We start from the raw sequence: 23732 nt of genomic DNA, 5'->3' as shown, positions 1-23732 counted from the left end.
TCCCTTGATAATTTCAAAAAAGAGCTCATTATTTTAGCCAGCTAATTATATTCTTGCATTATAAAGAGTGCTTATTCTTCGTCATCTTAAGAATTATTTCTATGGTTTCAAAGCAAAGGCAATGTGTTTTATTCTTTTTCTTTCTGAAAAGCTTGCACTTTGATCAAGTCACAACATAATTACAACACTTTACATAAATATCAACATAAAATCTGGATCTTAACTACAACCATCTCTAGCTTTTAGATACTTCTGTACCATCCATTTAGGTACTTCCATTTAGGTACTTCTGTATTGCCTGTTACTTTTGTTTTTTACCATCTTTTTTTACTTAACACATTTTTGTTGTGCAGAGCTATTATCCCCATATGCTTGGTGTAAAGTGGGAGAGCTTGTGAGCATGGTTTCATCAAAAGAACAAGCAGATCTATTTTAGCAGTGCTGATGGAGAGGCTGAGCATACCTTGCCCTCATGCCCAGCTGTGCATGCTCACAGGACTCCCTATGGAGGCATTCTCTCCCCTGAGCCTCCTCAAAGCTCAACTCTAATACCCAACTGTCTCAGACTCTCCTGACAAGTACTCTTGTCCCTTGTTCACCTTGACTGCCCTACTTTGGACTCTTTCCAATATGTCCATGTCCCTGCTGTACTGGAGGCCCAGGACTGGATACAGCACTCCATGTGTGGCCTCATTAATGTTGGGTAGAGTGGAAGGATCACCTCTAAAACTGCTAGAAATACTTTGCTTAATGTAACCTAGGACACCATAAGCCTTTTTATTAGCAAGGACACATCGCTAGCTAATGTTCAACTTGGTGCCCACCAGGACCCCCAGGTCCTCTTCCACAGAGCTGCTTTCCAGCTGTGTTCCTCCACATGTCCTTGTGCCTGGGGTTATTCCTCTCCAGTACAGGACTCTGCACATTTCTTGTTGAACTTCATGAGATTCTTGCCAGCTCACCTCTCCAGCTTGTTGAAGACCCTCTGGAGGTCAGCGTGGCCTTCTCATGAGTCAGCCACTCCCTGCGGTTTTGTGCCACCCACGAATTTACTGGGGGTGTAAACTGCACTATCGTCCAGACTGTTAATCAGAATGTTAAACAGGACTGAACCCAGTACTGATTCCTGAAGTACTGTGCTCATTATTGGCTGCCAATTCGATTTTTCACCAGTGACCACTACCCTCAGCATCCAACTGTTCTGCCAGTTATTGATCCACCTCACTGCTCATCCACACATACTTCAACAGTTTCTCTACGAGAGACAGTGTCAAAGGCCTTACTGAAGTTCAGGAAGTCCAGCAATATCCACTGTTGGTTCTTATGCATCAGGCTGATCACATAGTTATAGAATCTAATCTGGTTGCTTAAGCATGATTTACTCTGACTTCTACTGAAGATTTTCTTCTACTTCATGCATCTGAAAATGTCCAGAATTAGTATTCAATCACCTTTCCAGGGATTCAGAAGAGGCTGACCAACTGCTGTCCTCTGGTTTCTCCTTCTCACCAATTTTGAAGACAGGAGTGACATTAGCTTTCTTTTGGTCTTTGTGCACTTCTCCCAGTTGCCCACAGTGGAGCAAAGATTATAGAAAATGGCCTTGCAACCACAACTGCCAGCTCCCTCAGCATGTGGGCAAATCCATCAGGGCCCATGGACTTGTCAATGCCCGTTTGCTTAGATATTCTCTGACTGGATCATCTTTCACCAAGGGTACCTCTTCCATTCTCCAGATTTTCTGGGGCCACCAGTCTCTGGGCCATAGGATTCCTGAAGGCCAGTCATATGGTGAAGACTAAGTCAGAGAAGGCATTCAGTACCTTGGCCTTTTCACTGTCCTGGGTAAGCAGGTTTCCTGTTTAATTCAGCAGTGTCCATAGTTTCTTTAGTCTTTCTTTTCTCACTGATACTCTTGTAGAAGTCCTCCTTCATTCCCTTAACATCCCTGGCCAGATTAAATTCCACGTTAGCTCTAATTTTCCTTTCGCCATCCCTAGAGGCTCTGACAATATCTCAGTTTTCCTCCCAGGTTATCTGTACTTGTTTCCAACCTTTGTAGGCTCCCTTTTTGTGTTTGAGTTTGGCCAGGAGCTCCTTGTTCATACATGCAGGCCTCCTGTCATTTTTGCCTGACTCGCTATTTGTTGAGCTTCATTGTTATTGAGCTTAGAAGAGGCGATCCCTAAAAATTAATTGGCTTTGTTGGGTGCCTCCTCCCTGTGGAACCTCATCCCATGGGACTGTACCAAGTAGATCCTTGAAAAGGTCAAATTTCCTCTCCTGAACTTCAGGGTTGTAAGCTTGCTATCCACTCCTCTTGCTGCCCTAAGGATCTTGAACTCCACCACGTCATGTCCACTGCAAGCCAAGGATGCCTTTGACCTTCACATTCCCCACCATCCCCTCTTTGCTAATGAGAACAAGATGCAGTGTAGCACCTCTCCTCATTGTCTCCTTTATTACTTGGAGAAGGAAGTGATCATTAACACACACCTTAAATCTCCTGGATTTTTTTTTTTTTTTTGCAACACAGCTTTTGCCCTGCTGTGTTGTCCCTTCAACAGATATTGGGGTGGTTGAAGTCCCCCATGAGGACCAGTGCTCATGGAGATGGGGTTCTTCCTATCTGCTTCAAGCAGAAAGCCTCATCTGCTTGGTCTTCCTGGTCAGGAAGCCACAGACTTCCACTAGTAGGTTGCCTAATCCTGTTCTTTCTACACAGTGAAATATGAAAATGATAAAGAAGTAATTTAGGGGGAAGAAGTATGTTGTGTGTTGGTTGTTTTGGTTTTTTTTTTTAATCTTTTTCAAATTACATTTTTTATATATATTTTTTAAATGTTATCAAACTCTGAGGGAGAAAAGATCCTTAAATCCTTTAGATGGTCTGCAGCCTGGCATTCCTCCCTGCTCTTGGATTTTCAAAATGCTGTGATGATAGAGTATATCAGTATATATAGTATATATCAGAGCTATCAGTACCCAGTTCCTCTTTCAGGATATCTTTGGTTATAAATTAGTCAAGTTTAAAACACATGTTCTCTTTCCCCAAATACAACTAATTATTGTTAGATTTATCCCTGCTTTGGGATGAAACTGCCAACTTCTAAGTGCTGGTCCAGATCCCAGGAAGCCATCTGCTTGAAAGACAGATTTCCCAAAGTATATTAACCTATGCTTTGGCTAAATAATCAAATATTGGATATCATAGAATCATTAAAGTTGAAAGGACCTCTAAGATCACCTGTCCACAAGTCAACCACCTCTACCATGTCCATTCACCACGTCCCTCAATGCCACACCTCCACAGTTCTTGAACACCTCCAGGGACGGTGATGCACCACCACCCTGGGTTGGGAGGAGGCAGATTTCCTTGGACAGTAGACTTGCTGATGAACTCAAAAAACTACTACTGGAAGAAATCTGGGTAGTTATGAGCCTCATATTTTCAGAGGTGGGCAAATCTTCCTCCTAAAAAAACCACTTAAAAACAAACAAACAAACAAAACAACAAAAAAACAACAAGAACAGATTCATAGACAAGAAGTAAAAAAAGTAATTAAGTTGCACTGTTTTAAAGTATTCCTGTGATGTTGTTTTAGCTCTACCCTGTCAGCTTCTTTTCTTTTCCCATCTATTTTTTTCACTGCTTGGCAAAATTGACAACAACAACAAAACTTCTATCAGAATGTCACCAGATCACATGAGAAAATAAGTACTTAAAATAATGTGCTGGTTAAATTATCTCCACTCGCCTCCTTGGTGGTAAATCTGGATTACTGGGCTCTAATATTGTCAAAAGAGGCTTTGTAGAATACCATACGGCTAAAAGCATAATGAGCTTTACTAGAGGGGAGCATAATTATAAAGTTCAGCAGAAGGTGTATGTTTGTATGCAGTGACTAAGCATATGCAAGTAGGAGGCAATTACAGATGGCTGGAAATATGCTACTACTGCAAAACACATATGATGTTTAGTATCCCAGAGCAGAAAGCAGAAATGCTTTAAAGTACACAAGCTCATGACCAGCTGATACAGTGATCCTGAATTTATGGTATTTAGAATGGTATTTAGAACCACAGCATCAGACGCAGCAGCTGCAGATCAGCAACAAAAGGTTGCTCACTTCTTTGTTTTCAATTGAAAAGAAGTTAAGAATACTATCATGAAGAATTTGCAGAGATAAGAGGAATGCACCAAAGGAAAACTTTTCAGCAAATCATATCCAATAACAGCTTGACTGAAAACATAAGCAAGAGGTGGTGGATGCCTTGTCCCTGGAGACATTCAAAGTCAGGCTGAATGGAGCTCTGAGCACCTGATGGAGCTGCAGGTGTCCCTGTTCGCTGCAGGGAAGTTGAACTGGATGGCTCTTAATTGTCCCCTCCAACTCCAACAATTCTGATTCTATTCTATGAGTTAACAATGAGAGAGTATGCTTGGGACATAGAGGAAATGAGAAGTCTTAACTACATTCCCCAGCATGGCTGGCCTGTCCTCTTTGCTCAATTTGGGGTTACCTTATCAAGTTTTTGCTATGCTTCAGCTCTGAGATTGGGTTGGGCTTATTAAACACTACTGCTGACATCAAAATATTAATTTGAGGTGTATTGATGTTTTTAGGTAGGCTTTACATGTGTACTTTTTATCTAAGCAATCTCCTGTGCACTGAGAGATCAGCCCTTACAGCACTCGTCCATTTGCATCTTAATTGGGGAGGTGTCCTGCAGGAGGCTTATCAGAGATTGCTTTGGAAGTGCTGAAACTGTCATCAGTGCGATGCTTGTTGGAGATGACAGGGTAACAACCAGGTCCCAGTCCCTCCCTGTCTACAAGGAATAACATGGAGATTTTGCACTGGATGACCAGTTCATGAATGGAAAGGAGAGGTTTGCAGGAAAACAACTTCAAAACCAAACTACTCCCTACTCCCTATTCCACCCATGTAAGTTTCAAGCCAAAGACTGATCTGAGGTGAGCTGAGTGGAAAGAGCCATCCTGACTACAAAAGAAAAGAACCCTACAAGGAATAGAATGCAGGACTAAGACCCGTGGTACTGATTCCAACAGCTTTGCTTTGGGTGAGAAAAAAGACAGGCAACCAGACATTCTCAATATATCCATAAATCAGAGCTACTCAGTTGTTTATCTTTTTCCTTTCCTTTCTCCTTTCCTTTTCTGCTAAGATCTGTTCAACAGCCTTAATGCAGGGTCATCAGGGCACAGAATTCTGCCTTTAAGCCTGGAAATTGCATCAATGAGTGCAATCGCATCTTGAAAGACTGGAAAAGTGACAAGAAAGGAGGATTTCCTGCAGGAATACAGGAGGAATTATACACTGCCATATTCTGGCCAGAATTTAAACCTGGAGCTCTACTTTAATAAGTCAAACTGAGGCCTATTGGAAAAGTTACTCTGGGAGTTAACACTTTGTGCGTTAAGAAATTGGGACACATACACACTAATGCAAAATAGGTTCATCCAAAGGACTATTTTTTCTTTTTTATCCTAAATTGCTCACTAGAAGTATCAGTTAGCTCTATGAGAAACCTGGACTGACTGCCTTCCTCATGTGGCAGCACGAAGGGCCTCAAGAACGTGCTAAAATTGTTCAGCCCACTGAGGTACAAGTGGGACATTAAAAAGTCTCCATTGGTGTCAGGCTAGCTAATGAGGTCGCAGCTAGAACAGTCTGCTCTCTCCATCATGGGTCTACCACCTGTGTTGCCTCTTTGCCCTCCAATCAGCCTCCAGAATTTACATTGGGAACCACTACTGTAGAGCATCTTCTCCCCACTAAATAAACACAGAGACACCAAAGTCTCTGCTGCCCCTTCACTACACCTGTGTCCCTGCTCACCACTCTCCCTCACTTGTGCTCAATCACACACTAACCTGTGGCTGCTTGGTCTGCACATCTGCCAGCCTCCTGGAGAACTGCCATGGGCTGCACCGTTCTGATTCACAGACCTTAGTCAGCCCAGTGGGTGAGATGAGGAATTGGAGAGCTGAAGTCACTTCCACAGAGACCCAGACCGATCCTTTCATTAGCTCCAGCACCCAAAACCACACATCTTTTAGAGCAGTAGGAGAGTCAAGAAGATTGAAGATAGAATCATAGAATGGTTTGGGTTGGAAGAGACCTTAAAGACCATCCAGAGCTCCATCCCCCTGCCACCGACAGGGACATCCCCCATTGATTAAGGAAAATGTTTCACCTTCTACTCAAATGTTGTTTCTGGACCACACAAATTACTGTTTTTATAAGCTCTGATGATAATCCAGTAAATAATATATCAATATTTATGTTCCCAACTATAGTTCAAGTACAGAAAACGTGCTGTCATGCAGTTTTGTAGAACATGATCATTTTTTTGTTTGTTTTTAAGAGATCAGATGGTTATCAGCCTGATAGAAATCATGACAGCAGAATCAACTTTATGAACACACTCTGAATCACCATAAAATTTCTATTTACTGCTTTCAAAATGATCTGGATTAATATTTTTCCCACTATCAATTCGTTTACTCAACTTAATGGCAAGTAAGACATTATTATAAATGGATTAAGATTTTATTATTATTATTATTTTTAATTTATTTTATTTTTTGCCGTGGCTTCTACTTGTCTGTATTTTCACACAGGAACAATATTCTCTATGCTATTGCAGAGACACTTCTTGGGAAAAAAATGCATCTTTTTCCTACCAAAGCAACTAACTATTGGGAAAAGTACATTCATCATTGAACTCCAGGACTCTGCTCTCCTGCTACAAAGAAAGAAGTGAGGAAATGCTCTGCATTTTTGAGTTTGTTTTTATGTATAAAACACACAGGCTAAATGTACAGAATAAAATGAATATGTAAAATTCATTAGCTCCAAAATACTGCATTTCAGATGGTTTGACCCATCATTTTGATGAATAAGCAAACTACATTACATTAACATTACATTACATTAACATACAAGGCCTGATCAAAAAATGTTCTTAATAAACGGGAAAAAAAAAACAAAAAACCTTTTAAAAGACCAGGGAAAACACACTAAATGCTCTTAAACCACGGTGTTCAAAAAGTATATGCCGTCATGTATCAACATTTCACAATCAGCTCTACATTAAAACATGCATGTTTAATAAAAGATAAGAAACGTGACTAAAGAAAGAGGGAAAACACCACAAAATGATACATATTCTTAATGCTATGTAGTCTACATACCAAACTTGTGCTGCTATTAACAATAAAAATTAATGGAAAGGGGCAAGGAAAGACTTGGGCAGCAAAGTAAGTATTCTTTGGTACTTCATTATTTTCAAACAGGCTTTTTCTGATTTAAAGAAAAAAAAATTAACTTGAATCACAGAATGGCCAGGGTTGGAAGAGACCTCAAGGACCATGAATCTCCAACCCTGCCACATGCAAGGTCACCAACCTCCACATTTAATACTAGGCCAGGCTGCCCAGGGCCCCATCCAATCTGGCCTTGATCACCTCCAGGGATGGGGCATCCACAGCCTCTCTGGGCAGCCTGTTCCAGCACCTCACCACTCTCATAGTAAAGAACTTAACATGCTCTAAATGAAGTATATCATGCTGGCAACAGACTAACAGGAAACAAATAGATGGGAAGTTACTGTTCCCTGCTCTGTTTACTTGAAATTGGTTTCCCAAAATAACTTACAGAAATGCTTCTTTGTGCAAAACTATTTATTTTACAAGCTCAGCAAACTATCTCAGTGATCACAAAACACTGACTTATAATTAAGATATTTCACTACACAACACTCCTTAACAGGTGATTTTTTTTTTAATAATTCTATTAAACTGCAGACAATGAAAAACGAGAACACGAAAACATGACTTATCTGTTCTTCCCTCAACAAAGGCGTGTATTTTAAGAGTTTAGATGAAGAAAAATATGAAAAAAAAAAAACCCAAACCTGTTTGGATTTCAAGATCAAAGAATCATAGAATGGTTGAAAAGGACCTCTGGAGGTCAACTGCTCCAACCCCTCCTCCAGCAGGGACAGCCAGACAGGTGCCCAGGGCCATGTCAGGCTGCTTTGGAAAACCTCCAAGAAGGAAACTCCACAGCCTATCTGGGCAACCCCTGCCAGTGCTGTCACTGCTGGTTCATGCTCAGCTTGGTGTCCAGAATCTCCAGGTTTTTCTCTGCAGAGCTGCTTTCCAGCTGGATAACCCCCAGCATATGGTGCCACTGTTGCCAGGGGTTCAGCCTATCCAGTTGCACGACTGCATATCTTGTTGAACTTCATGAGACTCTTTCCAACCCACCTCTCCAGCCTACTGACAGCACAGCCCTCTTCTCAGCCACTCTTCCCAGTTCTCTGTCATCAGTAAACTTGCTGAGGGTACACTATTCCACATCATCTAGATCATTAGCAAAGATGTTAAATAGAATCAGAGCCAGCACTAATCCCTGAGGCACAGTTAGATACCTCCAACAGCCTCCAACAACATTTTGTGCAGGTGATCTCTCAGATCTCCAACATTCAGTCAGTTTTCAGTCCTTCTCACTGCCCGTCAAGCCAGTCCAAACAACAGCTTACTATTTGTTTGGACCTCTTGGGAGACAGTCAAAGGCCTTACTGAAGTCCAGGCAGACATCTCCATTGTTCTCTCTCATTCACCAGGTTGTTCATTGCACTGCAGAAGCTTGGGTCAAGACGGTGGGACAAGCATAGCCTCCCTTTGTTGAATTTTGAATGATGACTACTGGATGGATCTTCCTTCTTAAGTGGCCTTACTGCTTATAGAATGAATAAATACAATGAAAAGAATGCCCATGGAGTGGACAAATTAAAACCCTTTTTCCCTTCTCTAGTTATATCTTTATGAATCCAAGATAGCTTGGAGTTTTTAAATGATGAAGTGACCTCTCACTTTTCACTAGGAAGTTACAAGATTTCAAGTGCATTTACTGAAAGAATCAGACTTGGGAAAAATATGCATCAGAAGCGTGTCAGAGTCAAAGACAGAGGAAAACATATATTTAAAATCTCATCTTTCCAAGTCAAAAGTATATCTTTCTCACCTTTGTATGCTTACTGCAGTACAAATAAATCATTTACATGAATTACCTTAAGACTCAGACGCTAAGTCAGCCAACACTATGGATATATTAAGCATCTACATTGACTTTAACTTTCCAGAGCAGTTCTTTCCTCAAAGGAAAAGGATATTCAGTCTCCACAGTATTTGGATGTCCTGCAGTATTCTAACACTGTCTTTTGTGGGACAGCAGTCAAGAGGCATTAGTCCATGGAACAGCCTCCTCACCTATAAAATAGGGGTGCTTTTTTCTTTAGGTAAAACAGTCAGAAAAATCACGATATAGTTCCAATTTCATCTATCTTAATCCTAATGAAATTAAGTATTCTTAATATACTTCATATTTTCTAAAACATAGTCCAAAGTACAACCACTTCAGTAGTTCAAATGGCATCAGTTTGCATTTGGACAGGAAGAGCTATCCATTTTAACTGCCAGATTGCATGCAAAAAGCATTTACAGCCATATACTTCTGAGAAACTGTGGTTTAAGCAGCATCTAGTGGTTACTCTTATGTAGGCAGTCATTTCTATTCAGCTCTAAATTCAGTAGTATTTCAGAAGGAAGGAAAGTGGTTCACTCCTCGTTATGAACAAAAATCTTAACTATAATTACCTTTAATGCAAAACAAAAGGAAAAGGACTTTAAGCCACACCTTAAGAAACTGGCACAGTTATTACAGAAAGAAAGACTGAAGGATCTTGAACAGAGGAATATGAGAAAAAAAAAGTTTCAACTTTATCTTCCAAGGCAACTTTTCCTTCTTTTTAAACCAAAACAACCTCATGCTTTTCCAGGAAGAATCCAGTACTCACAATATTTTGTGGATGTTATTGTAAGATACAAAGATAACTTGCACCAAGGTAACTTTAATGAATAATACACCCTGAGTCAGGCAAGTCACCAGCAAGCAACTTCTTGCAGATCCTGAAGGAATGGCTAAAATTACTGTTACCAGCTGCATTCAGTAAGATATTATGCAACTACAGCACTGTATGCTGCATGAGAGTTCCTAAATTGCTTCAGTGAAATGTCAGCCAGATTGACAGACTAGGCATTCTACAATGGTTGATGTTATTCTAGCAAACACAGCCTTATAAGTATTCCTCTTTTGGAAAGTTTTTGTTTGTTTGTTTTTATGCTCTAATACAGCATACCTGGAAGCATTCAAGGTCAGGTTGGATGGGGCTGTGACAACCTGGTCTAGAGGGAGGTGTCCTTGCCTATAGCAGGGGGTTGGAACTACGTGATTGTAAAGGTTCTTTCCAACCCAAACTCTGATTCTATGATAGTAAATTATTTGAAGCTCCAATCAATATAGGCATATAAAACTTTCAAGAGCAGACCATGGCTGGACAAAAAGATTCCTGGAAATAATTTTATCAGTTATGTTGCAACAAAATTTTGAGCATACATACAAATATAGAGGGAAATTAGCACACAATTCTGCAAGCGTGCAGCAATAAGGAGTAGTCTAAAAAAAGTTTTAAAAGTTTCTCAATTTATAAATACAACTCACCCCCAAAATTTCCATAAGACGAAGGGGAAAAGACATTAATTGATGTAAATGATGAAGGACAAATTGTGAATGTTCTGGTTTTCTTTTGTTAAAATAAAGTAAAGCATTTATTTGTTAATTCAAGTAAACGAATTTTCAGTATTCAGTTCATAATAAATTGCTATGTGAGCTACTGAAAAAGGAGTCACATCTGGAGCTAAGCATCAGCTTAGGCTGCAAATTCTAATACCTGTAAAAGCCACAGTAAGAATGCACCAAATTTCTGTGAACCAACCCATAAGAAGATCACAAGGCCCAAAGCTGTTCGGACCTATTAGTTCCATTTACTTTTGTTTGTCCACAAGCATTCTGCAATCAAAACCCAGCACCATAAAAGTCATCTTCTGCTTATGCCTCTACTACCGACCTTTAAACATGCAAAGATGATGCAGGTTTATCTTCAGCCATTAGCATCTTTGAGAAGTTGGAAGGTTTCTCTTCTAATTGCAAACTAAAATTAAAGGAACTTATCTAAGCACTCCTAAAGTCAGAAAGTCTTAGCAGTAGGAAAATCTACACTCTTAAAAAACAAAAGCCTGCTTCCACTTGGCTTGTTTAATATATCAGCATCCACTCAGTCACAATGCATAACTGCTTTTACTCAGCAAAAGGAGAGACACCAAAGAGAAATTCCCAGGAGAAAGAAGGTCAGGTGGAACAGTGCCAACATACTATAATGAATTATGTTTTTTTTAACAGGAAAAGCTGCAAATCTATGCTTGTTTTTTCTGTTTGGGTTAAGGCGAGGAAAAACGTCACTGATTCATTTACTCGTTGTGTTTGAGGACTGTTTCTGTCTAATGTGTAAGATTAGACAAAATGAGTTCAAGCTATACTTTGAATCTTCTGCCATGACACGGTTATAGCAATCACAGAATCACAGAATCATTATGGTTGGAAAAGACCTCTCAGGTCGTCCAGTCTAACTGCCAACCCAACCCCAGGGTGTCCACTGAGCCACATCCCTCACTGCCACATCTCCATGTTTCTGACAGTACTTTGTTACCATCTCACCCATTTTTTCTAGGCCTGAACAGCAACAGTTAACTTCCTACGTGTTCTACATCATACATCTTTCTATTTCAAGCTTATTTCTTCTGCTTAATTTTTGAATTTTATTCTCCTACCATGAAAAGAAGAACAAAAAAACAAAACCACATTTTACCTTAAGGAACTGGCATTTTAGCACGCATAGATAACACGTGGCTTGAAGAAAACTATCCCTCATTCAGTACAGCACTTACATGGGTAACACCTCAGAGACATCTCTTACCATCTGCCCTTATCGCTCTCTGCTTCTTTTTGCAGGAACACATCAAACCTCTCTGCTTCCTACCCCAATGAACCCCTTGCCTGGTTTCCCCTACTACTTCTGTGTGAGACAACAGAAATAATTTTACCTTCTCTATGAGGAAAGTAACAGGAATTGCACATCACCACACGTGTGGTGACAGAACAAGGGGAAATGGTTTCAAGCTGAGGGAGGGTAGATTTAGGTTAGATATAAAGAAAAAGTCTTTACAGTGAGGGTGGTGAGGCACTGCAACAGGCTGCCCAGTGATGTGGTTGATGCTCCATCCCTGGAGGCTTTCAAGGCGAGGCTGGATCAGGCCCTGGGCAACCTGATGTAGTTGTGGTGTCCCTGTTCATTGCTGGGCAGCTGGACTACATGGCCCTCAGAGGTCCCTTCCAACTCAATGGATTCTATGCTTCTATACCTGAGAGAAAAACAAAAGCAAGCTCCATGAATTGCAGCACACAAAATCAAAAGTCCAGGACTTACCAACACAGAGTGCAGCATCCTTAATGGGTACCTCACTCCTTGAAATGGATGCAGAAACTCTCAGCTTCACTTCCAGTCTCAGAATCACCTTGTAAGCATGCAGAGAAAGAACAACCTTATAGTTAACAAAGTCAGAAATTCAGGCACTACTGAATACAAGTGCTCATCTTACCTCCTCATTTTAAGATAGAAAACCCATTTTAAAAAAATGTTAAATTCCACAAGATATCAGTTAAATCCTTTTTTTAAACTGAATTTAAGAGATGAGAAATATAGATTTAAGAGTAATTTTAAAAGGACAAATTCATGTTTTGACAAGATTTTATTGTGAAACATTGGATTTAGAAAAGGTACAAAATGTCAGCAGTCAGATGTGTGCCAGTACAGTGTCTTAATGGTCTATACATGAGGACAGCTGAATAGCTTCACTGCAGAACACGTATTCAGATGTAGCATCTAAGAAGGGGCTGCAATATTTGCAGGCTTGAAAGATATCAACAGCTTGAACCAAACCAGCCATTACTGTCAATGCTAATCAACATCTGGGAACAGACTGAAAACCATAATATGTTACAACAATCTCTTTGCAGATCCACATTTAAACAACATCAGTTTATTCTGTCAATAACCCACAGCTCCAGGACAGGATGTTCAGAACTGGGATTCAGTGGGCAGTTTGGAGCTTTTTTAGAACTGCTATGTGGTTGTGTTTCAGAACCAATTTCATTGAATATGGGTCACCATTTAAGTGGAGGAAAAAAACCCAACAGTATCAAAATATTACTCTGAATTAGTGAAAGTCATCAATTTGTATCTTACAAAGGAAAAAAGAAAAGTATCCCAAAAGGATAGCAGAATTCTCTACCCTAGTTTAACAATTTTAATGAAGGAGCATTTCTAAACATACAAAGTTGATATTAATGTATAAATGTATAAAAACACACATACACCATATGAAACAAGCTAGCACGATTTTTCAAATTATTCAGTAGTCTGTCACTGCTGGAACTTGTTTGAATGACTGAGAGGTATTCACAGCTCGGCACACAGGTGGACAGCCAAGTAAGGTTACATTTTGGTACATTTATTTGGAGGCTGTGGCTTACTGTACACAATGAAGCCTACTGGAATACAAGCAGTTACCCTGTTACCAATCTGTACCCAGAGCTGAACTAAACCTTCACTCACCTAAGCCTACTGCACTTTATGCTGAGCTGTAGCTCACCTTCCTGACCAGAGACAGCAGGGCATAACAGGCTACGTTGAATAGAAATTCCTGAATATTCCTGATGTCCATTAGGAGCAAAGCTAAACCTAAACTGATGTCATTTAGAATCAAAATCTACTCCAAACCCTCCTTCCGACACCATATCCACACCCTTAACTTCAAGACCATTTGTTTTGGCTACTCTTTTCACACTGTGCATCTTTACCAGGGGATGAGAACCTTGCAATTCATTAAGAGTAATCAAAAGTGACAACTAAATAACTAATTAAATCAGACAATGGTGAATGTGCATACGTATATTTACTTTAAATTTGAGCATGTCCCACTAATTAAGGTTGTAACACAGGGACTTAAAATCAGCACTGTGTCAAATCAAAAAATATATAAACAAACCACTAAACTTCAGTGTGGCAAAAAAGCATTTCTTTTTTTTTTTTTTGTTTGGGAAGTGTTTGGCATGAGCAGCACTACCAAAACTCTACACCTCACAGACAAGCTACAAAGGTTATCTAAAGCCAAGACTCACTGCCTGTCTATGAGCTAATTTCACTGCTGCTCCAAGCACTGCACTTTGATCTTTGATTCCGACTCCTCTGTACAGACATTTATATTTACATAAAACATTTATTAAACATGATCTTAAAACATAAAAACCTTATGTACAAAATACCAACATTCCTATAAATAAACAGTTGGAGAAAGGCACTTGCAAGAAAAATCTACAGTAAATCTTACAAAAACCACACTGCCTCTGTTACTGTACAATAGATAATCTTTCTGTAAATCCCTATCACAAGAAGGTAAAACACTAATTAACTGTTATAACTAAGAATATAACCGTTACAGTTGTATTTACAAATACATAGAAGCCTGTTTTTTAGTTTCACTTGAGCACCGTGATTTCCGCCCTAAATTTATTTTTTGATACAAAGTAAAAGAACAGTTGCCAGAAACCAGCATTCAATGTAACTGGAGACTCATAAACATTTGGCTGACATCATGATAGCTTAAAAACATCCGTTGCTGCTTTGTAAAAAGTACACCTAGTTTGTTATTGCGTTTTGTCCTTTTAGAGAGAACACTGCTACGTTCTCTACACAATTTTTTAATACTATTGCTGGCAAAAAGTTTCCAATATAAAAAAAATAAAAAACATTCTTCAAGCCAGTTGAAGTGTTCTATCCGAACGGTAACTAAAAAAAGCTGCACATTAATTATAAAAACATGTAGGAAACATGCCAACTCATCTGGTGTGCAAAAATAGTTCTTCCACTACACGGGATTTTAAGGGCTGCGCAGAATTACTCAACTTCCATTGAGCAGATCCATGAATCACCACCTCCTCAAGGAGACGTCAATATACTGCCGCTTTTATCAAACTTTTTACCCTTTGACAGTGCTGCCACCTGCTTGAGCAGCTCTCTGTTTTTGGCCTGCAATACAGACAAAAAAAGTGTTATCAGTGAGTGGGAAGTCTCAGATCGTATGGTAACGTGCCAATTCCTCACTGCATTTAGGAGACAGATTTTCCAAACGTGTGCGTTGAGAAAGCTCAAAGATAATGATTGTTTTCAGAGCCTCAATATGTATATTCCACCTTCCAAGGAAAGGCAACCACGTTTCACAGAATCACAGAATGGCCAGGGTTGGAAGGGACCTCAAAGATCACGAATCTCCAACTCCCCTGCCACATGCAGGGCCACCAACCTCCACATTTAATGCTAGACCATTTCCTGAACAGCAGAAGTCAGGATGGGAGTCAATGCACTGAACAGCTCTTCATTCTGCAGTTAATAAGACAACTCTTTGAGGACTTTTTCCTGCTTAAAAGTAGGCATGTAGTTTAACCCGATATATTTAACAGCTGATTGTGTTGTCTCAAATGTTAAATCAGACCAGCAGCTCACTCACAACTGATGAAATACAAGAGAACAGAAAAAAATTCCTTTTCGAGCCCTTCTCTTGCACCAATAAGCAGCCACTTACCTGCAACTGTTCCACAGTTTCTTTGTGAGCTTTCTCCATGCTGTTCATCTTTGTCCTCAAGTTTGATTCCTGATACTGGAAGTCTGCTTTCAGTTCTGTCAACTGAAAATATAAATTCCATGAAGATTCCTTGGACTGCTGCAGTATGTCTTCTACTCAGCCTGTGAAATCTTTATGGAAGCTTTTGGAATCTCAGGAACTACAGTATTATTTACTACTGTAATCTCCAGGTACGTCTCACAGTTATGTCAGTTTTAGCAATGGGGATATTAACACTATTAGATGCTCTCCCTATGGAAACAGCATAAAACAAGTCACTATTCAGAAGTTTGATGACATTTACTTACCCAAAGTTTTTGATAGCTTTACCCAGCAGATGAAATTTAAAAATAGGTAATGCATTTCCTCCTGACTCATCACCTTCTAAAGGTTTTATAAGAGAGAGGTAAGGGCTTATGCTTGTCCTCTGAAGAAACTACCTACGCCCTCCATGACAAGCTACCCAGCTCTTTCACATTAAGCACTTAAAGGTTTGCAATTGCAAGTATTTCCAACACCAGTAACATGAGGCATGTTGTAAGAGCAATACAAAATAAAGAGTTTCAATATCCCTCACACAATAGATTTAAGTGTAAAAATGCAGGTACTGCAGATGGTTTAAAACTGGAAATGATTTTCTTCTAGGATCAGTGAGCTGGTCTTAACCATTAAACTTTTGATAAACCACCATGCATACCTATAATCAACTTTTAATTGAAAATATTACAAATGTAAATTATTTTTAATACAATTCCGTAACCTCCTCAACATAATCTAGAACCACTGTTAGTGTCTTAACAGCATCTAGTTATGAAGAAAGGCTGAGGGAACTGGGCTTGTTTAGCTTGGACAAGAGAAGGCTCTGGGGAGACCTCATTGTGGCCTTCCAGTACTTGAAGGGAGCACATAAACAGGAGGGGCAACGGCTGTTTACGAGGGTGAATAGTGATAGGACAAGGGGGAATGGTTTTAAACTCAGACAGGGGAGGCTTATGTTAGATAACAGGAGGCAGTTTTTCACACAGAGGGTGGTGACACACTGGAACAGGTTGCCCAAGGAGGCTGTGGATGCCCCATCCCTGCAGGCATTCAAGGCCAGGCTGGATGTGGCTCTGGGCAGCCTGGTCTGCTGGTTGGCCACCCTGCACATAGCAGGGGGTTGAAACTGGGTGATCTTTGTGCTCCGTTTCAACCCAGGCCATTTATGATTCCAATTAATCAGATGGCAAAGAAATAAGCTCTAATGAAGGATAATCACAGTACATTTTTTTGTTTGTTTTTGAAAGTTGAATCTCTTTAATGAGTTTTGACTGCAGTCATTTGAGCCTAACTATATTTCACTTAACTTTTCCTGACTGCCTAATCCAAGCTTATCATCAAGCATCATCAAGCTTATCCACATCATTGACCACAGGCCATGACTTGATAACCTGCACAACACACATACTACCAATATTTTAAAATCCAAACACTTACTTTACATAAATTGTACATGTAAATTTGTATACCATCTCATGAATTATGGCCATAGTAGCTTTAATTTAAAACTAAAGTTATGCTAAACGTGAAATACTTACTACTCGTATTCCTCCTCTTATCTCGTGTGCCCATCAGCCTACACAGATAATTTGGGACCTCTGCTATGATTCAATTTCAAACATGTAAAACATACAAACCGCTGTCTGGCAGTTTAGGTAAGATGAATATAATTTGGCTCTAAGTCAAAGAGGAATTCATGAGACAGAAGTCCCAGACTTGTCCTTGGAAAGGTAAGATCTGATTAGTTTCTATACAAAAAAACCTGCAACTGATTTTTATTTTCTCACACCATAGGAGTCTACAAAACAGACAAGAGAGTGATGCAGTTCTCATTAAGCAGATGCAATTTTTACCTTTTTATCTTTCTCTAGGATAGTCTGATCTCTTTGCTGTAGAAGGCGTTTAAGTGACATTACTTCTTCTTTCAGCTGGCTTATGAGGACAAAGTTGTCAGTTCCCCCACTGTCTGCTGACTGATTTATAGAGCTACTAAAAACAGGAAAAAGTTAATTATGACATCAAAAAAGAAGCAATACATTTTTTCAAAGTTCAAATTGGACAATTAATAATTCTACAAACATCCTTAAGAACTGATGCAAAAAAAGTATGTACCTGACAGAATTGGATGTAACTGGCAAATTACCTTACTAATGGCACACATTACATATACCTGCAGAAATATAATTCAGTATTAGCTCTGAGGGGGAGAAATACCTTTTGATTGAAGCAGCCCCTTTTACATTTATCCCAACTGTTTGGTCAGAAACAGAATAAAGACTCGGTCTCACACCTTAAGGCCCAAAAGGCTTCTCTGGACACTAGCTCAGCATTAAGCAGCAGGTTCAACTCAAAAAAGGTCAGGGAATACCAGTTCATTGGTAACCAATGCCTCATTATTTCACCTTTATTTAACGTCGTCCCAAGCAGCTTAAAAGTAGGAAGGCAGTGCCAGTTTTCTGACAGAGTAATATAGTTGACAGACAGCACTCAGATGCCACCCAGTAATCTGTGTGGCTGGACAAGCTGCACCTCTCTCACTCTTCAGACAAAAAAAAAAGAAAAGAAAAAAAAAAAGGAAGCAGCTGGCAACAAATCAGTGCTCTATTTGCTTGAAACGCCTCAGCTTTACAAAAATGTAACTTTACCTATCTCCATTTGATGGCTTGGATTCCAGTTTGGGTTTTTTCTTTGGAGTTTCATTCTGAATAGCTGCAGAGGATTTATGGCTGAAATCAAACAAAATGTAAACCTAAAGCCTCGTGCTACATAACCCTCTAATTCACCATTTGGTACATGTAATATCACTATCCCATGCTCCTTGCTGTAATGCTAGAGACTAGCCAGAAAAGCAAGAAAAAAAAGTCCTTTAAGTAAAAATACCAAGATAAATTAATAAGAAATTAACAAATATTATCACATTTACCTCTGTTTCCATAGTCCCTGATCTTGTTCTGGACTCAGACTGCTGATTCTGAAATAAACGAAACATACTTGGTAACTGACCAAAAGTATCATTATTTCTAAGTTTATATGAATCATATCTGTGCTTAACTAAAATCACCCCCATCTTTTTTTTTTTTTTTTTAACAAAAAATTATCTATTTTAAATATTCAGCTGGACAGCATTACCTGTCCCATTCATGACCCCTCTTTGTAATGTCAAGACGCTAAATTTTTTTTTTGTCTAAATATTTACATTACTACGACATGCAAGACTTCATGACTGATGATTAAACCTTTTTTCCTTGTATTTCCCAATCTCTATGTACATCCTATGGCTAATCTTGTGCTCAGCAAGCTGGTCTAAAACAGCAGTCTGTCTCAAAATTCCCATACTCTAAAGTGAGCATAGCCTAAGATGGTGCTTATGTGATAGCACATGAGCAGCCTTCAGTTTTAGATCCCTGAAAACATCTGTCTTTCAAGTCTAAACATCTGTCTTCAGTCATTTCAAAAATAACTTCACTGAATGCCACTGACAGAGGAACAGTAAAACTGAGAAGACCACATTGAATCAAATAGTTCAATGATTTTTCATTTCTACCTTGTATTATTCTCTCACCTCAACAATAACTGAAACGGATAGGAAAAGTCTTATTTATTGGACCAGAAGCAATGGACCCAGGGCAGCCTACAGAAAAAAGGTGCCAAACAAGCAACATTACGACCTGTATAGAGATATGCTCATTTTGTTAACTCTTGAGAACATTAGAAGCTCCATACTACAATAAAGAGCTAACTTTATAAAACTCTTACTATACCTCATGCATTACATTAGGTTTAGCTTGCTGCAACTTGACTTTTCACAGATTAGAGAGAACAGTACAGTAATTCTCTGAAGGAAAAGAAGAATTTTCTTCAAGTTTCTAAAGAAATCTAGATTTTTCTTTTTAATTGAGCATATTAACATTTCTCAATACCAGTTTATTTTGCCTCTCTCTTTAAGCCATGGTTAACCAAACAAGTTTCAGTCAAAAAGGAAAAGCAAAGCTTAGAATGAAAGTTTGTTCTTGTGATGGACTCATCACCACTGCAGCCATACTAGCTGTTATCCAACACAAAAATAAATCAAGCAGTTCTAAAGCGTGCCCAAAGCCTACCAATGAAAATAAAAATCATGGCCACTATTACCACAGCATAAGAAACAAATCGATCTTGGGATCTGTGATTTGATAAGCTGGGTATCTACATTAAAAGTTGTATGCTGCTTCTACCACAGCCAGAGATGGCGTGCAGAAAAATGTTGCAGGAGATGAGAAGAACTACATGAGATGTTCTCTGTGTCAGTAACTGAACTGAGTGCTATTTTCCTATGCCTGCATAACGAAATGCTGCAGGATTTGATTATCACTAGCAAAGAGATGCACACCGGTCCTAGACTGATAGTGATTTCATACCTTTTCTTCTCCTTCTCCATTTCACAACTATGTGCACACAAACAAGGCACAGTTAAGTAAGTTAGGGTGGGGATTTTGAGCGAAGCAGTTACTCTAATATTAATCTGCTAACACACACCTTTTAGCCTATGGTAAATGCATGCAAAATAGCAGTTGGCAGACTGTAATTACTGCTTAGAAATCCATGTTTATCCCTAAGTAACTTCTTTTTCTGTGGCCATCCTGTGGGCATCTTTTTCTCTGTTATCAATTTTAACATCAAGCAGTTTGATGGTCACTGGGAATTTCTACATCTCCCTCTCCTCTCTTCATCCAAATTGTTGGAATACAAAGATTTCTACAGACAATTGGAGAAAAACATTCTGCTCCTACTTTTGATGACATATGTTAAACGGCCTTTCTTATTTCCTTCCATTTCACCTCAGTCCTAACAGCACACAATTGGAAAAAGTACCTCCAACCATTCTATTTCTTGAAATACTTACTTATGGTGGCCACTGCTGTGACGGTGGTGGTGGTGGTGGTGATGGTGGTGGTGTTTTGAATGGTGCTGGTCTTTCTCAGTAAGAGATGAAGATGAGGAGTTTGAATGTGAAGATCCTAGACTCTTCCTCTGTTCTTTTGTCTTCTGTAGCACTCGCTTGTAGGACAGGGTGCAGAGCCAACACAGCAACTTTCCATCAACCTTTTGGGAAATAATTCATAAGGGTTTTTTCTCCCAGTTATACTTGCATTAGAAATATATATTTTAATACTTGCAAAAACAAAAAAGTTTTAATTCATGTTATGTTTAGGAAAAATCCAAACATCCCTTCAGTATGAAACAGCACTACAGTATATACAAGATATGCATGCTATCCTTCAGTAAAGTGAATCTTATTCCACTTCTTTTTTGTAATAGGGAATTATGCCAAAAGGCAGTCTTAGAAAATATGGGACAAACTCTACATCACAGAAGGGTTAATATGGTTAATACATTTTCTAGGAAACAAATCATTCTCAGCTTAGACAACATGTAACCTCTCTCAACCCATCGCACATAATTAAGATGTCTCTTATGAAATAGGAACATCTGTTGTCAACCTAAGCCATGACAGCTCTGGAACAAAGCTTACCTTCCTTCTTCCCTCCTCTTTTCGATCAAAAGCACACTGCTGTTTGCACTGCTCACATGTTTGAGGTGGGCCATACTTCTTTTCTGAGTTGGTGCAGCGCTGACATTTTGTGCCAATAAATGCTGCAATAATATTACAATACTGACAAGGCTTGGGCTGAAAAACAGACAAATTGAATGGAGGTTAGTTCATTATAGAAACTGTGAAGCATTAGCACAGTTAATTCAAATCACAGGATGAGGATGCTTCTAAACTACAGTGGCTTCATATGATGCATCTTAAACCTTTTTTCCAGCCATCTCTCTCCCAGTACTTACTTCTTTTTCTACAAAAATACTCCTTCGAAGGCCAAAAACCACCCTGGAATTGCAAAAACCCAGGTACAAACGTTGGATCTGCACTGTACTTAACCATGTTACATTTCAAGCTTTTCAAAAAATGTCTTTGTTTGGTTTACATTTACATTCACTAAATGCCTGCCTACGTGCCAACAGCTGTTACATTTCTCCAATAAGCTGAAATTCATCTAAAGTAGATGAAGTTAGGAGCTTTTGTTACACAAACGAGATTACCCTGATACCTTCCATGAACTCGTGTCTGCAGGGCACACAGATGCAGTGTGTGCATTCACCTACTAAAAAATAACTTCTCTTACAGAACTGAAGCTGAAATTCAAAACAAGGAAACGCAAAGTAACACGAATACAGCTAACACTCAAAATCTGTCCTACTTAGTAGCTTAATATGATTAACACACAACAATTTTCAGACTTACACAACGCAGTGTGACTAGATTGCCACATCTAGCACTCATAAAGAACACAGGCAGCTAACGGCCCTTCTGCTGTCAGTGTTGTGTTTGTGAGAACAGGCAAAGACTTTCTTTACACGCATGAAGTGAATTAACATTGTTTTTTCTAACTATACTACAGTTATGAATGACTGTTAAACTGCACTTAACCACATGGGACTTAAAAGCGAACAAAACAAACTGGAAGCCAGGAAGGAAATCTACCAGTAACCTTTCTCACCTTCGAATCATAAAATCACAGAGGTTGGAAGGGAGACCTTTGAGTCCAACCCCCCTGCTAAAGCAGGTTCCCTACAGAAGGTCGCACAGGGAAGCATCCAGGCGTGTTTTTAATATCTCCAGAAAAGGGGCTCTGCAGCCTCTCTGGGCAGCCTGTTCCAGTGCTCTGTCACGTTCACAGAAGAGCAGTTGTTCCTTGTGCTTGCATGGAGCTTCCTGTGTACCAGTTTGTGCCCACTACCCCTTCAACTGTCGCTGCACGTCACTGAAAGGAGCCCGGCCCCATCCATTTGACCGCCACACTTCAGACACTTATGAACAGTGACAAAATCCCCTCTCAGCCTTCTCTTCTCCAGGCAGAACAACCCCAGGTCTCTCAGCCTTTCTTCACACAGACGCTCCAGGCCCACCATCATCTTCGCGGCCCCCCACTGGACTCCGTCCAGCAGCTTCCTGAACTGGGGAGCCCAGAAGCGGACGCGGCGCTACAGATGCGACCTCAGCACGGCAGATCGGAGGGTCAGACCCACCTCCCTCCACGCCTTTCCGAAACCAATTCCTTACCGCCTCTCCCAACCCTTCCCCCTCCCCCCCACCTCCCCGCGCTCTCGGTGCCGGCAGCGCCACTCGGTGCCACTCACCGTTCCGAACTGCTTCACGTTCTGGGCGCACTTCTTGCAGATGGTGTTCGTTTTGCTAAAGACAAGACCAACGTCAGTGGGACTCCGCACCGGCACGACCCCGGTGCAGTGCCGCCTCCGCGTTCGGGCGTGCGGGCAGTCGGTCTCAGCGCCCACCCTCCAGCCCCAGAGGGCCCGGGCGCCGCCCTACCTCTCCTGCTGGAACTCCGAGCGGCAGTAGGTGCACTTGACGATGGGATGGGCGATGCGGCACTCCTGGGGGAGAACAGCGGTCACGTCCCGCCCGCGGCGCCCCTCGTGCGGCGGCGCCTCCCGACGCGGATTCGCCCGCCCGCCCGCCGCCCGCCGCCCCCCGGCACCTTGCACAGCTGCTGGCCCTGCGAGAGCTCCTCGAACGGGTACCGCTGGTTGCACTTGGTGCAGGCGTACAGAGCCGGGGCTGCCGCCGCCGCCATCCGCGCCGCTGCCGGCGGGGCGGTCGCGGGCGGGCCCGAGGGAGGGGACGAGGGAGGTGCGGGGCGAGGCCCGGAACCGAGGTGCCGCCCGCGCCCCCCCTTCCCCTCCCGCCGCCGTGCCCGGGAGCGCTCCCGCCGCCCCGCGCCGCCCTAGGCCCCGCGCGCCGCCGCCGCCGCCGCGCCGCCTCCCCCTTGTGTCGGTGTCGGCGTCACCGCGCGCCCCCCGCCCTTCCCTCCGCCCCGGGCTCTGGGCTCCCGCGGCAGCCAATCACCGCCTCGCGCCAAACCGGCCTTCAAAACTCGCCGCCCAATCGCCGCCCCCGCGCCGCTCGGAGCCGCCAATCCGGACGCGGACGCGCCGTCCTGCGCTGCCCGCCGATTGGGTG

At 41.1% G+C, this 23732-nt stretch overlaps 1 protein-coding gene across 4 annotated transcripts; it reads right to left on the bottom strand.

Annotated features, from left to right (window-relative positions):
• Window positions 1-12417: 12417 nt before the first annotated feature.
• On the bottom strand, window positions 12418-23452 carry FAM76B (family with sequence similarity 76 member B). Of its 4 annotated transcripts, none has more exons than XM_031616137.2 (10): window positions 23251-23452; window positions 23082-23146; window positions 22892-22946; window positions 21222-21377; window positions 20592-20791; window positions 18633-18680; window positions 18355-18435; window positions 17563-17698; window positions 15632-15733; window positions 12418-15078 (listed from the first exon to the last, which is right to left on the bottom strand). In XM_031616137.2, the coding sequence occupies exons 1-10, from the start codon at window positions 23344-23346 to the stop codon at window positions 14989-14991; spliced, it is 1029 nt and encodes a 342-aa protein (XP_031471997.2). In that variant the 5' UTR covers window positions 23347-23452; the 3' UTR covers window positions 12418-14988. The 4 variants fall into 4 exon arrangements, with proteins under 4 accessions (XP_031471997.2, XP_031471998.2, XP_031472000.2 ...); XM_031616138.2 differs by having other exon boundaries at window positions 17563-17695; XM_031616140.2 differs by lacking the exon at window positions 18355-18435 and having other exon boundaries at window positions 17563-17695.
• Window positions 23453-23732: the final 280 nt, after the last annotated feature.

The sequence above is a fragment of the Phasianus colchicus genome, chromosome 1, assembly GCF_987193195.1.
Source record: "Phasianus colchicus chromosome 1, bPhaCol1.hap1.1, whole genome shotgun sequence".
Classification (NCBI taxonomy): Eukaryota; Metazoa; Chordata; class Aves; order Galliformes; family Phasianidae; genus Phasianus; species Phasianus colchicus.
Note: the sequence above shows the minus strand (reverse complement) of the source record. Positions and strands in the feature narration are given on the sequence as shown.